The 13,413-nt window shown below is 33.0% G+C and overlaps 1 protein-coding gene across 8 annotated transcripts in view; it reads left to right on the top strand.

The window, feature by feature from the left end:
* LOC143255200 (atrial natriuretic peptide receptor 1-like) overlaps nt 1-13,413 on the top strand; it is a 140,911-nt gene that overhangs the window by 126,053 nt on the left and 1,445 nt on the right. For all 8 annotated transcript variants that reach the window (XM_076510482.1, XM_076510483.1, XM_076510480.1 and 5 more), the window contains 5 exons: nt 3,126-3,249; nt 5,476-5,544; nt 7,596-7,770; nt 11,113-11,211; nt 12,845-12,936. In XM_076510482.1, the coding sequence (XP_076366597.1) occupies nt 3,126-3,249; nt 5,476-5,544; nt 7,596-7,770; nt 11,113-11,211; nt 12,845-12,936 (559 nt within the window). The remainder of the gene's footprint in view (nt 1-3,125; nt 3,250-5,475; nt 5,545-7,595; nt 7,771-11,112; nt 11,212-12,844; nt 12,937-13,413) is intronic.

Here is a 13,413-nt window from a genome sequence, read left to right as displayed (position 1 = left end):
CAAAATTACAAGTTAACTCGCACTTTTTACCCCATTATGTTAGATTACAGTAACATAAGTTTTATTGATTTTCTAATTTATAATAGATTACATTTCTGTATCATAGTAAGAACGATACATTTCTTATTACTCTAAACTTTACAAATCTTAAACAAGAGCAATGCTTTGAAGTTAGCTCTGGAGCTACATAAAGAGCTGGAAAACGATCCGTATACTTTAGTTTTACAGAGGTTTTTTAAGTAGGCGTATTTTCATACAGCATTGTTGCAGTTTACAATGTACGTTGACTTTCAATACCCAAAATTAGTTCTGACAGAAAGAAAATATGTCCACTAAGTTTGAACAGTAAGTTTTGAGTATTAATAAACACTAATCTAATCACACTGAGCTGAAATCTAAATATAAGTGTAGGTAGGAAACTTAATCAAAAAGTGTTTTTAAAAAAATCTCTACAGGCTGTAATAAATTTAATGTTCAGTAATAGTTATATGAGAGTTGACAGTTTTACTCGACGTGCTATCAACTTGTCTGAGCACATTCATTTCAACCCTCTTACAAGGCTTAATCGATGCAATGCTGTTACCGTTGGATTATGTGCAATAATTAAATATATGAATTTATTAAATATCTGACCTTGGATTTGTAAAACTCTTTTTTTCCCAACTTTAGTTTTTCTCTCTTTACACCACTTTTATCTTATATTCGCCAATCATCTTTTGTACATCACGTTTAGCAATTTCTTTATAATAAAGAATATCATTTTATAGGATTCTATGTTAAATGTTCTCTTAATCTTTTACACAATAATTATACGATGTAGAATTACTTGGCCCGGCATGGCCAAGCGCGTTACGGCGTGCGACTCGTAATCTGAGGGTTGCGGGTTTGCATCCCCGTCGCGCCAAACATGCTCGTCCTTTCAGCCGTGAGGGCGTTATAATGTGACGGTCAATCCCACTATTCGTTAGTAATAGGGTATTTAGTCCAAGAGTTTGCAGTGGGTGGTTATGACTAGCTTCCTTCCCTCTAGTCTTACACTGCTAAATTAGGGACGGCTAGCACAGAGAGCCCTCGAGTAGCTTTGTGCGAACTTCAAAAACAAAAAACAAACAAGAATTACTTAATTAAACATTATTAGGCTTACTTACACTCTCTGTACAGAGCGCATAATGAAATCACTTAAAAATAAAATAAAAGGTATATCATAGATTACAACCATCCATGCTGAAAGAATGGTCAGTTGCTGGAGTTGTATAGCTTAATATAAGTTATACAATATAAAGACAGTAAGGGGTAAATAGATGGAAACTATACCAGATAGACATTGCAAATCTATTAGCATCCTACACTATTGACATATCTGGAGTAATCTACGATGCTTGTTCTACTGCTGTAGTTTTTAAACCAAAGGAGGAAGCGAATATCAGGCGTAGCAACCCCGCCGTTCACGGTTTGTCATTGTTAAACGTTTCGTTTCTCTGCAAGAATCATAGGTATTTAATGATTTTCATGACATACCCAGCTAAATTTAATGTACTTGATGAGAACTTATAAGTACGTCTAAAGCTAGTAATATTATATAAAACCATAAGCACTTGGATAATCTCCGAGATAGGGACTTAGTTGTGGAGTTAAATTACTCCACCGTACTAAAACGTCGAAGGTATTACAAGTTATTATAAGCTCAAATATCATGTTGTCATCTTCATCTATCAGTATGTTAAAATGATTAAAATTTCATACGAACAGCAGAACAACCTGATAACATTTGTTTTTTTTTTTTAGATTTTCGTGCATTATGATGCAAAACTACGATTTAATGTTTAGGATAGCTCTTTCTGTTATGGTAGACTTTACACGGAGTCCATTTTATAAAATTCAAAATATAGAGTAATTTTGAAAGAAGATTACACATATGATGTGCAACATTTGAAACTCACAATACAGTTAAACAAAAACAGCATATCTTGGTCCTTGATATGCATATATTTTTGGAGCATATAGTGATATAGTATATTTCTTTGTTCTTCAGAAACAGCATCTCTGCTTACAAGATATATATTCTTTCAACATATAGTAAGCGTATATATATGTGTGTGTGTGTGTGTAATTAGTTGTTTTTTTTGCTTTAACAAAGTTTCTTAGCACTTTTGATCAGCTTTTGTAACCAAATACATTAAAAGGAAGTACGGGCTAATAATAAATTTTCAACAGTTAATGTTTTACGATAGAAGTTAGTGGTTGTACTTGTAATGTAACGTTCGTTGTGCACCCTGTAGGATTTAAAGGAACACATAGAAGGACGGTTTTGTGATACTGTAAAAGTATAGAGCAAGCAAATTACAGTAACGTAATGGCTTGGAAACACGTATGAATAAGACAGAACTGAACAACTATTAAACGTAAAGTTACTTTTACAGCCTCTTAGAATGATACCGTCTACTTACTGATATAACTTTACGTGCACGCATTGGTGAACCAATGAAAGTTTTTAATGCTATTCTTGCGCCATTTTCTAGTTTTACCCATTTATTTAAAGGTAATTTTAATTCCATGACTCTACGCATTGCTTCTGTATTTACGTTTATACGTTTAGTGTCTTTCAAAAGATTTTCCTTCGCGAACAAACCGTGAGACGTTACTAACATATAAAATGCATTTTGATAGTCCATATTATTGTTTTTCATTTGTTCATCGTATGTTCTTGCAAAGAATACTTTTCTTTGCCTAACAAAAGAATAATTCTTTTCGATACCACAGTTTATTTCTAATTTACTTGCACATTTTCTTTGGTAGTTTACACTGAGTTTAGGGTTATTTAACATATTAAATAAACATGCTTAACTAAATATTTAACATTGGAAGCTATAACAGTGCTTAAATTACCTGTAAGTAGGAAACAAACTGGTTGAAACTGACTCTCAAAGGCCATTTTGTTGAAATATTAACCGAATTTTCTTATATAATTATTTTAACCATGTTTTTAATAGCCTCACGTTGTTGGTTATCTATCCTACCGCTTGTGTTAGATAGTACTTAACATTGTAGGGAAACAGACGCATGTCGTAAACTTACAATAAGAGTTAATTAGTTCAATTTCCTTCAAAATTATCTTTCTTTTTCAGGTCAGTTGCGAGTCAGCTAATCCGAGGAGAGGCGGTCACCGCTGAAGCGTTTGACATTGTTTCGATCTACTTCAGTGACATCGTAGGCTTCACTTCACTCTCAGCACAAAGCACACCAATGGAGGTTAGAATTTTCCTTTTATGCGCTATTTACATGAGTACCTGACTGAGAGTACGGCATTATTAAAAGCATATTTTTCTATAATCTATATTAATTATTGCATGCTATCAGAATCCATCATTTCGCGATCCACTTTCAGTTTCTAGAAATTCCTTTTTTGTTAGTTTAACCTCGGAAGACTTCGTTGTCAGTTCTGATATAAATATCACACTAAATTACGTAGAAGAAAGTAGAATTTTTTTATTCTGTAACAACGGATTAAACGTTTTACTTTTAATTAGTTTTACTTAACTAATTATGCTATGTATTTATCAATATGCAGTTACCAAGAAGGAAAGTGTTGAATTAGCGAACGTATACAAGAGCTAATAAGGCGTAAATTAAAATCAATTTAGAAAGTATATGTTATATATATGTGATTGAACTAGCCTTTTTCTTATGATTTGATCTAAGCTATTAACACATTTTATGATATTAGAATCGTCATACGTACGATACACTAAGTTTCTTTAAGTCAGCTTCGATATTTATTCTTAGAACAAATTACTTGTTACCGTGTGAGTTACGTAAGTGTTAATAGATTAATATTACTCTTTTATGAGTTACGCATAAAAGTTAGAATAGTAAAGTTTCAAAATGTGTCAGTTATGGTATTTTCAAGTATTGCGTATTTTTGCCACCTTGAGTTAAAAGTGTATAGAATTTGGTATCGTTATTGTTAAGCGCAAAACTGCTTAAAGGGACATCAGTGCTCTGCACCCCAAAACCTGAATGTTTTAGCTCCGTAAGCCTGCAGATTTGCCACTGAGCCACTAGAGGAAAAATATATAGGAAAACCTACTATTAACGGTTTTTTTTTTTTTGTCATTTAAATGCCTATAGAAATCGAAGCTCTTTATCGCGAATTTGAGTATTTAAAACAACAAAATCTAAAGTTCAATTCCTCGCGAAGGACAGAGTGTAGATCCTCGTGTGTATTCAGCTCTGTGCTAACAACTTACTATTACCTTGATTTTTAATAACATTTTTAACTACACTGTGTCACTAATTATTGTACAGTTTCATTAATTTACTTACTATTGTAAATAGTTTTCGCAGGATGTCGTTTGCTCATCTTACGCCATTAAAATGTTTTAGCACTGCGAAGTTTTAGAGATGTGTTGTGGATGTATCAGACTATATTAAAAGGTTGTAACAGTATACCGATTTGTCTCCCGCTTTACACAGGTTTAGTAGTATACCGATTTGTCTCCCGCTTTACACAGGTTTAGTAGTATACCGATTTGTCTCCCGCTTTACACAGGTTTAGTAGCATACCGATTTGTCTCCCGCTTTACACAGGTTTAGTAGTATATTGATTTATCTCCCGCTTTACACAGGTTTAGTAGTATATTGATTTGTCTCCCGCTTTACACAGGTTTAGTAGTATATTGATTTGTCTCCCGCTTTACACAGGTTTAGTAGTATATTGATTTGTCTCCCGCTTTACACAGGTTTAGTAGTATATTGATTTGTCTCCCGCTTTACACAGTTTTAGTAGTATATTGATTTATCTCCCGCTTTACACAGTTTTAGTAGTATATTGATTTGTCTCCCGCTTTACACAGGTTTAGTAGTATATTGATTTGTCTCCCGCTTTACACAGTTTTAGTAGTATATTGATTTATCTGCCGCTTTACAAAGTTTTAGTAGTATATTGATTTATCTGCCGCTTTACAAAGTTTTAGTAGTATATTGATTTATCTGCCGCTTTACAAAGTTTTAGTAGTATATTGATTTATCTGCCGCTTTACAAAGTTTTAGTAGTATATTGATTTATCTGCCGCTTTACAAAGTTTTAGTAGTATATTGATTTATCTGCCGCTTTACACAGTTTTAGTAGTATATTGATTTATCAGCTGTATTAAATAGTTTTAGCAGGATGTTACTGATTTATCTGTTGTATTAAATAGTTTAAGCAGAATGTTATTGATTTATCTGTTATATTAAATATTTTTAGCAGGATGTTATTGATTTATTTGATGTATCAAATAGTTTTAGCAGGATGTTATTCATTTATCTGTTGTAATAACTAGTTCTAGCAGGATGCTATTGATTTATCTGTTGTATTAAATAGTTTTAGCATGATGTTATTGATTTATCTGTTGTATTAAATAGTTCTAGCAGGATGCTATTGATATATCTGTTGTATTAAAAAGTTTCAGTGTTATGGTCATTGACTTTTTATAGGTAGTTGATTTACTGAATGATCTCTACACCTGTTTTGATTCCATTATTGAGAACTTTGACGTCTACAAGGTGAAAAGTGTTATTTTTATCTTTGTGTCCATCATTACATTGTTATTTAAAATAACTGTTTACCTTCCATTTTTATAAATTATAAATGATTATATTTTATTGTATCCTTTTTTGAAATGAAATAAAATCAAATTACTTAATTTATCTTAATTTTTAAAAGAAATATTGGTAATCCTGCTGACAAGGTAGTTGTACAAATAATTGTAATTATTTGAAAATGCTTTCATTTAAATTTAAGGATTCTTCTGAAATATAAAATAATGTTAGATTTTACAACAGTTTATTAAATACTTGACTCAAATGCGCTTGGGAATATACTGAAACGTTTCTGTGTTTTTTGAATTTCGTGCAAAGCTACTCGAGAGCTATCTGTGTCAGCCGTCTCTAATTTAGCAGTGTAAGACTAGAGGGAAGGCAGCTAGTCATCACCACCCACCGCCAACTCTTGGGCTACTCTTTTACAAACGAATAGTGGGATTGACCGTCACATTATAACGCCCCCACGGCTGAGAGGGCGAGCATGTTTGGTGCGACCGGGATTCGAACCGGCGCCCCTCGGATTACGAGTCGAACGCCTTAACACGCTTGGCCATGCCGGGCCCGTAGTGAAACGTATATTTATAAAGTGATTTACGTGTTCGTAAAAATAAGTGACAGCGTAAAATGTTAGTTATACTTTCCCTTAAGTAATTCCCCAAATATTTGTATTTGTGTGTCGCGTAGGATTTAGAAATAGAATTAGATAATCTTAAGGTGAAATCAATTACTGTTGTGTGAAGAAAGAAACTTGAAGTTTGATGTTAGTGTATTTCCTCTGACGAGCTCAGTTTCTTATAAATGGGAGCAAACACAGAAGCTGTTTATTTCTAGTTTTGTTAATATTCCAGTATTTATGTTAATATTTCGAGTGGTTTTAATAAACATGAAATAAATTACCTGACATAATTGAGTCAATTTTCTTAATACTACTTATCTTATTTATCTACGATCCACATTAAATTTTTTTTCTTGTTTGCAAAGGTAAATATAGATACAAAGTGATATAATTAATTGAGTAACAGGATACAATCACCTAATCAAAAACTGTAGCGAGAAGTAATACACAGCGTATTTTGTAGACGGTTTTCACAAATGTTGCATGTTTGCGACACGAAACGACTGAAGAGTATGATGTTTATATATATATATACATGACATGAAGAGCATTAAAACTGGCAATACGCATATAAATTAAAGTTATCATTTTTCGACTTTTGTAAATTCGTCATAAAATGTTTCGTAACTTTTAAGTACTGAGGCAAAAATATGTTTTGTTTCCAAGGAAATGTGTTATTTATACAATTATTGCTATTATTAATATTTTAATAAAGACATGTCGACCTTTTCAACCGTAGAACGAATAAAATTACAAGAGAAAGTTAAAAAATTATATTGAGTTTTTTCTTATATATTTTTGGTATACATGTTAGGGAATTGCTCTACACGAATTTGGAATACAAGAAAAATCCATCATTAATAAATCCACTAGAGCAAGTAATCTAGAGATTTTGTATTTCTAAAATCGTCACTGAATTTACTTGTTTACTTACATTTTTTCTTAAATATATATTTACTAGTTACTTATTTTCAAGAAGGAAGAAAAAGAATTATATTTTTAACAATTACAGAATATATTATTGGTATTAATTACGATTTGAAAACATTATAGTTTCAAAGGGCCCTGAATTCCTTCCTACACGTTGAACATGAACATCATATAAATCATGTTAAGCTAAAAGTGGCTATAGAATATTCTTATGACCAAAATATTATTTTCTTTTACCACTAAGGTTTAATAATATATATGCAGAAAAGGATAAAAAGATATGATTTAATGTTTTTATATTTTTATTATTTTAATTTTACTCAGTCATTTGAAAATTATCAAATGTAGTTTCGTAATTTTTGCAGACAGTATTAGCTTGTCATGGTACGTTGTAAGCATCATAAAGAAACAGTAACTGTGTGTCTTACGGTAGACTTCATTACTATAATACGTTTGTTTAAATTAGGTGGAAACGATAGGTGATGCGTACATGGTTGTTTCCGGACTTCCGGTGAGAAATGGTAATCTTCATGGTAGAGAGGTTGCTAGGATGTCGTTAGCTCTACTCAACGCAGTAATGACCTTCAAGATACGTCACAGACCAGGAGAACAACTGAAACTTCGCATTGGTATCCATTCTGGTAACGTAACTATTTCTTAATACTATCACAGTTTTCCTCGCTGTTCATGAAAAGTATTAGCAATTATATAGAATAATAAAGTTTAAGAAATAAAAACAATTCCTGATTGTAATTTAATTATACATATATTAAGGAAAATCCTCCCGTTAAAACATTGCATTTGAAAATGTACCACTTAATAGACGTTAAAGGAAACACACATATACTCTTTCCTCAAAAAATAACATATAACAATATAGTTTCTTCTTCACTAAAACACTTGTAATAAGTTTAACCATTTTTATGTTTCTTTGAACCTCAAATATGGAATAATCTCTGCATAACAATGTTAACACATCCGAATCTGGTTTAGGTTTGTTCGTTTTTCTGGTAAGAACATCTGATGTTGTACTACTGAGAAGAAATTTGTTTGTTTCGAATTTCGCGCAAAGCTACACGAGGTCTACCTGCGCTAACCGTCACTAATTTAGGAGTTTAAGAAATAAACAATACTTATTGAATATTCTGATTTTATAAAATGTTATTGGAATTTTTTTGGTGGCTTTTAAAAAGTTTGATTTAAGCTCGCATTTTCTTTTCTTGTGGAAAAACAAGCCTTGGCTACTAACATTTGTATTAAACAAATCACATTGATTAATAAGGACTGAAAGACAGTATGTTCACATGTTAAAGAAATGCATATGGCTACACTGGGTTAACGACACGAATCCCAGTTATCTAGGAGCAAGCGCAAAATGAATAGTGGGATTGATCGTCACATAATAACGCCCCCACGGCTGAAAAGGCGAACATGTTTGGTATGACGGGGATTCGAACCCGCGACCCTCATATTATGAATCGATCGCCTTAACCACCTGGCCATGCCGGGCTTCAAAATAATGGACTAAGCGACAGATGGGTGACCATTAAGAAAACTCTCTTGATTCTAAGTTTTAAACTAAAGTTGAACAACTAATTAACAAAAACACTTCATCTCATACTATGATGAACTTATTCTACCCGAGGTAGCAAGGAAGTGAAACCTTAGTTGATGAATCAAATGTCAATAATTATCATCTTTAAAGCAAAGATAATGTGACGAGTTGAAACATTTCATACAGTTAGATGTAATTATTTCTCTATCAAGGTAATACCTAACAGAACCAGGCTCGTACTATGTATGGATGGATTTTACCTTCGCTGAATAAAATACAGTGGATCAGAGTAATGTAATTACTTATATGTTATTACAGAAAAAGATTGTAATACATTGATGATGTTAATTACAATGCATTTATAATTATCAGTTTGAGATGTAAGCTTATCCTTTCCCAATCATGTGATAAGGGTAACAATGCAATGAATTTCGAATATGAAGAATAGCAAATTTTTTTGTCAAGTTTGGGATATGAAAATAAATCGGAAGTAAACTTGAGAAACGACGTGTGTATAATCTTATTTTAAAAAATACGTTGTTTTATTGATTTGTCATTTCTTGGTGTTTAATACTAAAAGATTAAATATAGACTTCTTTATTTGTGTACATATTTATATGTATCTGTTGTAAACAGTGAGCCTTGTATTTGGCATGGCATTACATCAGTTGTAAGTGTGATTGCCTCATAACATGAGAGTCGCGGGTTCGCATCCCCGTCGCGCCAAACATGCTCGCCCTTTCAGCCGTAGGGGCGTTATAATGTAACGGTCAATCCTACTATTCGTTGGTAAAAGAGTAGACCAAAGTTTGGCGGTGGGTGATGATGACTAGCTGCCTTCCCTCTAGTCTTACACTGCTAAATTAGAGACGGCTGGCACAGATAGCCCTCGAGTAGCTTTGCACGAAATTCAAAACAAATCAAACTAAACAAGTGTGAATTCAGTTCTTTTTCCGCTATTTCCCTTGGGGTCAGGGGAAAGTTTATGAGTTTACAATAAAAAAATCGGAGATTCGAACTTCCCAGTGGACACAACAAATAGCCCATGATTGTTTTGTTCTAAAACGAACAAACTTCTTTCCCCTTCCAGTGAGTCGACGGTAATGTTGTAAACCTACAATGTTAAAATCCATGGTTCAATTACTCACGATGGAAAGAACGCTGATAGTCCATTGTGTAGCATTATGCTAAAACGGCAAAAAAAGTTTCTTCTTCACGTGATTTTGTTATTGCAAAACTGTGAATAAAGTCTTTGAGTTAAATAATTACTCCACTTTGTTTAACCACACTTGAATCGAACATCATTTAGTCAGAATGTTCAGTATTTTTTATTATGAACGGGAGAAAAAGGAAGTGGCTCATATTGACAGAGGTCACAATTGAATAACGTTGACTACAATGTCTTGTGTAATGACATGGAGTGTAGATCTACATTTTAAATGAAAACTGTTGTTACTCATTTAGACCGGCTGTATCATACTTGATTACGTTTCTTATTACTCAGAAATTTTATACCAAGTTCAGATTCAAATAAAGACAATAAAACTTCAGGATTCCATTTACCAGTCGTCTTGGAAAACGAGAACTGTGTTATGGTTTCACAGGCTTGGGACAATAGAAAAAGGATAAATAAAACAAACTAAGTTATAAAGTATAATCAGTTGTGTTGCTCATTATAACCTATATTCTCCTGATGTGGGTTGACTGTCCCTAAGATGCATTCACTAAATTATAACACGAGCTCTGAAATACCATGGAATTTCAGAAATTTTTGTTTTGTGCTTTATTAGCCCGCTGAATATTTTAAACTCTTTAATGGAAATAACTATTTAAAAGCCCTAAACTTTAAATCTTCCAGATGGATAAGCAACTCTTAAGTTTCATTTTCTAGAAGTAAACTTAACCCTTTAATAATACGTTATACTCTTATTCGATCCTTCACCTTGAAGATGCCAGAAACTACTGAATCGGGCGTACTTGTTCACTTATTTTTTTTTCTATTTAAACTCAAATATTTGCGTATCTTGTAAAATTGTATTAGGGCAATCAAATGTTGTTAGAGATTTGAATTAAGGCGGGCAAATATTGTTAGAAATCTGTATTAAGACAAGCAAATGTTAGAAATCTATATTGAGGCAAGCAAATGTTGTTAGAAATTTGAGTTGGGGCAATCAGATGTTGTTAGAAATCTATATTAGGATAATTAAATGTTGTAAGAAATTTGAATTGAGGCAAGTAAATGTTGTTAAAAATCTGTATTAAAACAATTAAACGTTTTTTTAAAAATTTGAATTAGGGCAACCAGATGTTGTTAGTTGATTATTCTGTAACGGCAGTACAAGAACGCGTATTGTTGCAGAGGTTTATTTTAAACCTCAATGGCAGAAATTAAGTTACTTAGCAACATAAGTTTTGTGTTTAATTTCAGGTCCGTGTGCAGCAGGTGTTGTGGGATTGAAGATGCCCAGATACTGTTTGTTTGGTGATACTGTAAACACGGCATCTCGGATGGAGTCTAATGGAGAACGTACGTATAAATTTGTAGTTAATATTTGATTAATATCGTACTAGAATATTTAACATGCTTGGAACTTAAAATGTTCCAGTATCTAAAACTTACACACGACTGACCTTCTTTGGTGTAATTGTATGTGACTTTAGGTGCATCATTTACTTAAAGGATAAAACAAAAAAGCATTAAATGTTTCTCACACGAGATGGCGCTTAACAATAATTGTATTTGGATACTACGATAGTCAGATATTTGTCATTAGCTGCAGCTGAGTTTTAACAGTATAAGACATTCACGACTGGTTTGATTTATTTTGAGTTTTGTGTAAAGCTACACGAGGACCATCTGCACCAGTTGTCCCTAATTTAGTAAACTCTTCTACCAACGAACAGTGAGATCGATTGAAAGTTTGTAACCCCTCTACAGCTAAAAAGGCGAGCATGTTTGGCGAAGGGGTTAGAATCCGTTTTTCGCAGATTACAAGTCGAGCATCCCAACCACCTGGCCATGAGAAACGAAATGGAAACTATTTTATTATATATTAGAATATCGAACAACCATTACTATCACTTCTTAAATGTATTATACGCTGGCAGTGATTAATTAGAAACAATTTGTTTGTTTTGAAGTTGAACACGAGGTGCCTCAAGTTGACCAATGTTTCTTTGCCAATGTTATTAAGTACAAGGAGTATCTTGGAAGTTCTAAGCTTCCAATCTGAATATATGTTGGTAATTAAGAACATAGATATTTTACGTCAGAAAGGGCTGCTACGTAGAACTCTACAAAGCGAAAATCAAACAATGACAGCATATAGTTCTGATATAATCCGTACCATCACAGCTTTATAGTGTCCACGATTGTCATGAAACTTGCTCTCAACCCTTTGTTTAAGGGGGTGTTGTTTAGTGATTGATTAAAAGTTATGGAATTAGCCGTAGAGATACAACTACAAACCAAATAAGCTTCGTTACAAGAAGCCCAGTCTTGTTTATGGTTGTACCCTTGTGATGGGCTGCTGATTAGGGTTGAATTTCTTTAAAACATATCTAAGTCAGTGACGGATCACAGAAACTGGCTTATTGTTTTTGCTAGTTTGTTTTTGTTCGTCGAATTATTTTCTAATTTTAGTAATGAGAAAAAACCAATACGTTCAATCTTTGTCTATCTTTGTTTTAAGTGCATGAAGAAATACACGCAACATTTCATTGTGGGGACAACTGACTCGCGTGTCAATCTGCCCTGAGTAAAATATGTCGATATACCAGAATCCACCATTTTGCTATGAATGACTTGCATGTGTTATCCCAGTCACAGTTAGCAAAATTATATAACCGAAAAATAAATTTTTTGAATATTTTGTAATTTAAATCATCTTAAGAAAGTGCTGAATAGAATATAAAAATAGAATTTATTTACTTACCTTTGTGAAAATAGTAATTTTCACTCCTGCACACGAAAAATACTTCGATCACGTGACACGTGTTTAGATGTTTTAGTGGTCATGATGTCAAGGTTACCAGCTTCAGCATAATGAAGTTATAATTTAACTTGTTCCCGTGGCCAACGACCTTCGGTCTCCCTTACACATGTTAGCTGTTATTAAACAACGATGATGAATTTTTAGCATCAATTTTAATTGTTTCAGCTCTGAAGATTCACGTTAGTCCGAAAACGAAGGAAGTTCTTGACTTCTTCGGAAATTTCAGACTAGAACTGAGGGGAGAAGTGGAAATGAAGGTGAGTTTGTTTATGAACCATCTCCTCTGTGTCCATTGCACGGAAGTAAAACTACATTTGCCTTCATAAGCCACCAAGTTTCCTACCAGAGAAACGTGAAGTAGGTTTGTTTCTTTTTTTAGTTTGTAATTAAGCACGAGACTACACAATGGGCTATTTGTGCTTTGCCCACCACTGGGATCGACACCCGATTTATAGCGTTGTAAGTCCGAATACATTCCGCTACGCCACCAGGAGGCAGATAAAAGTAGAAATGTTAAATGATTAGTCAGAAGGACTTAAACTGCCAATGGAAAAGTACAGTTTTCACCATAACCCTTTCAATATGTTTAACTTTTATTTTATCATATTTGAATGTGAAAAACTGATCCACAAAAAGACATCACTTCCTTGACATCGGCAATAAATTTATCATTTTCAACACTGAAAAGTATATTACCATCTTAACAAAATATTCCGAATTGTATTAAAATCATT

The sequence above is a fragment of the Tachypleus tridentatus genome, chromosome 7 (genome assembly GCF_004210375.1).
Source record: "Tachypleus tridentatus isolate NWPU-2018 chromosome 7, ASM421037v1, whole genome shotgun sequence".
Classification (NCBI taxonomy): domain Eukaryota; kingdom Metazoa; phylum Arthropoda; class Merostomata; order Xiphosura; family Limulidae; genus Tachypleus; species Tachypleus tridentatus.
The sequence above is the reverse complement of the archived record's forward strand: the minus strand, read 5'-3'. Positions and strand labels throughout refer to the sequence as shown.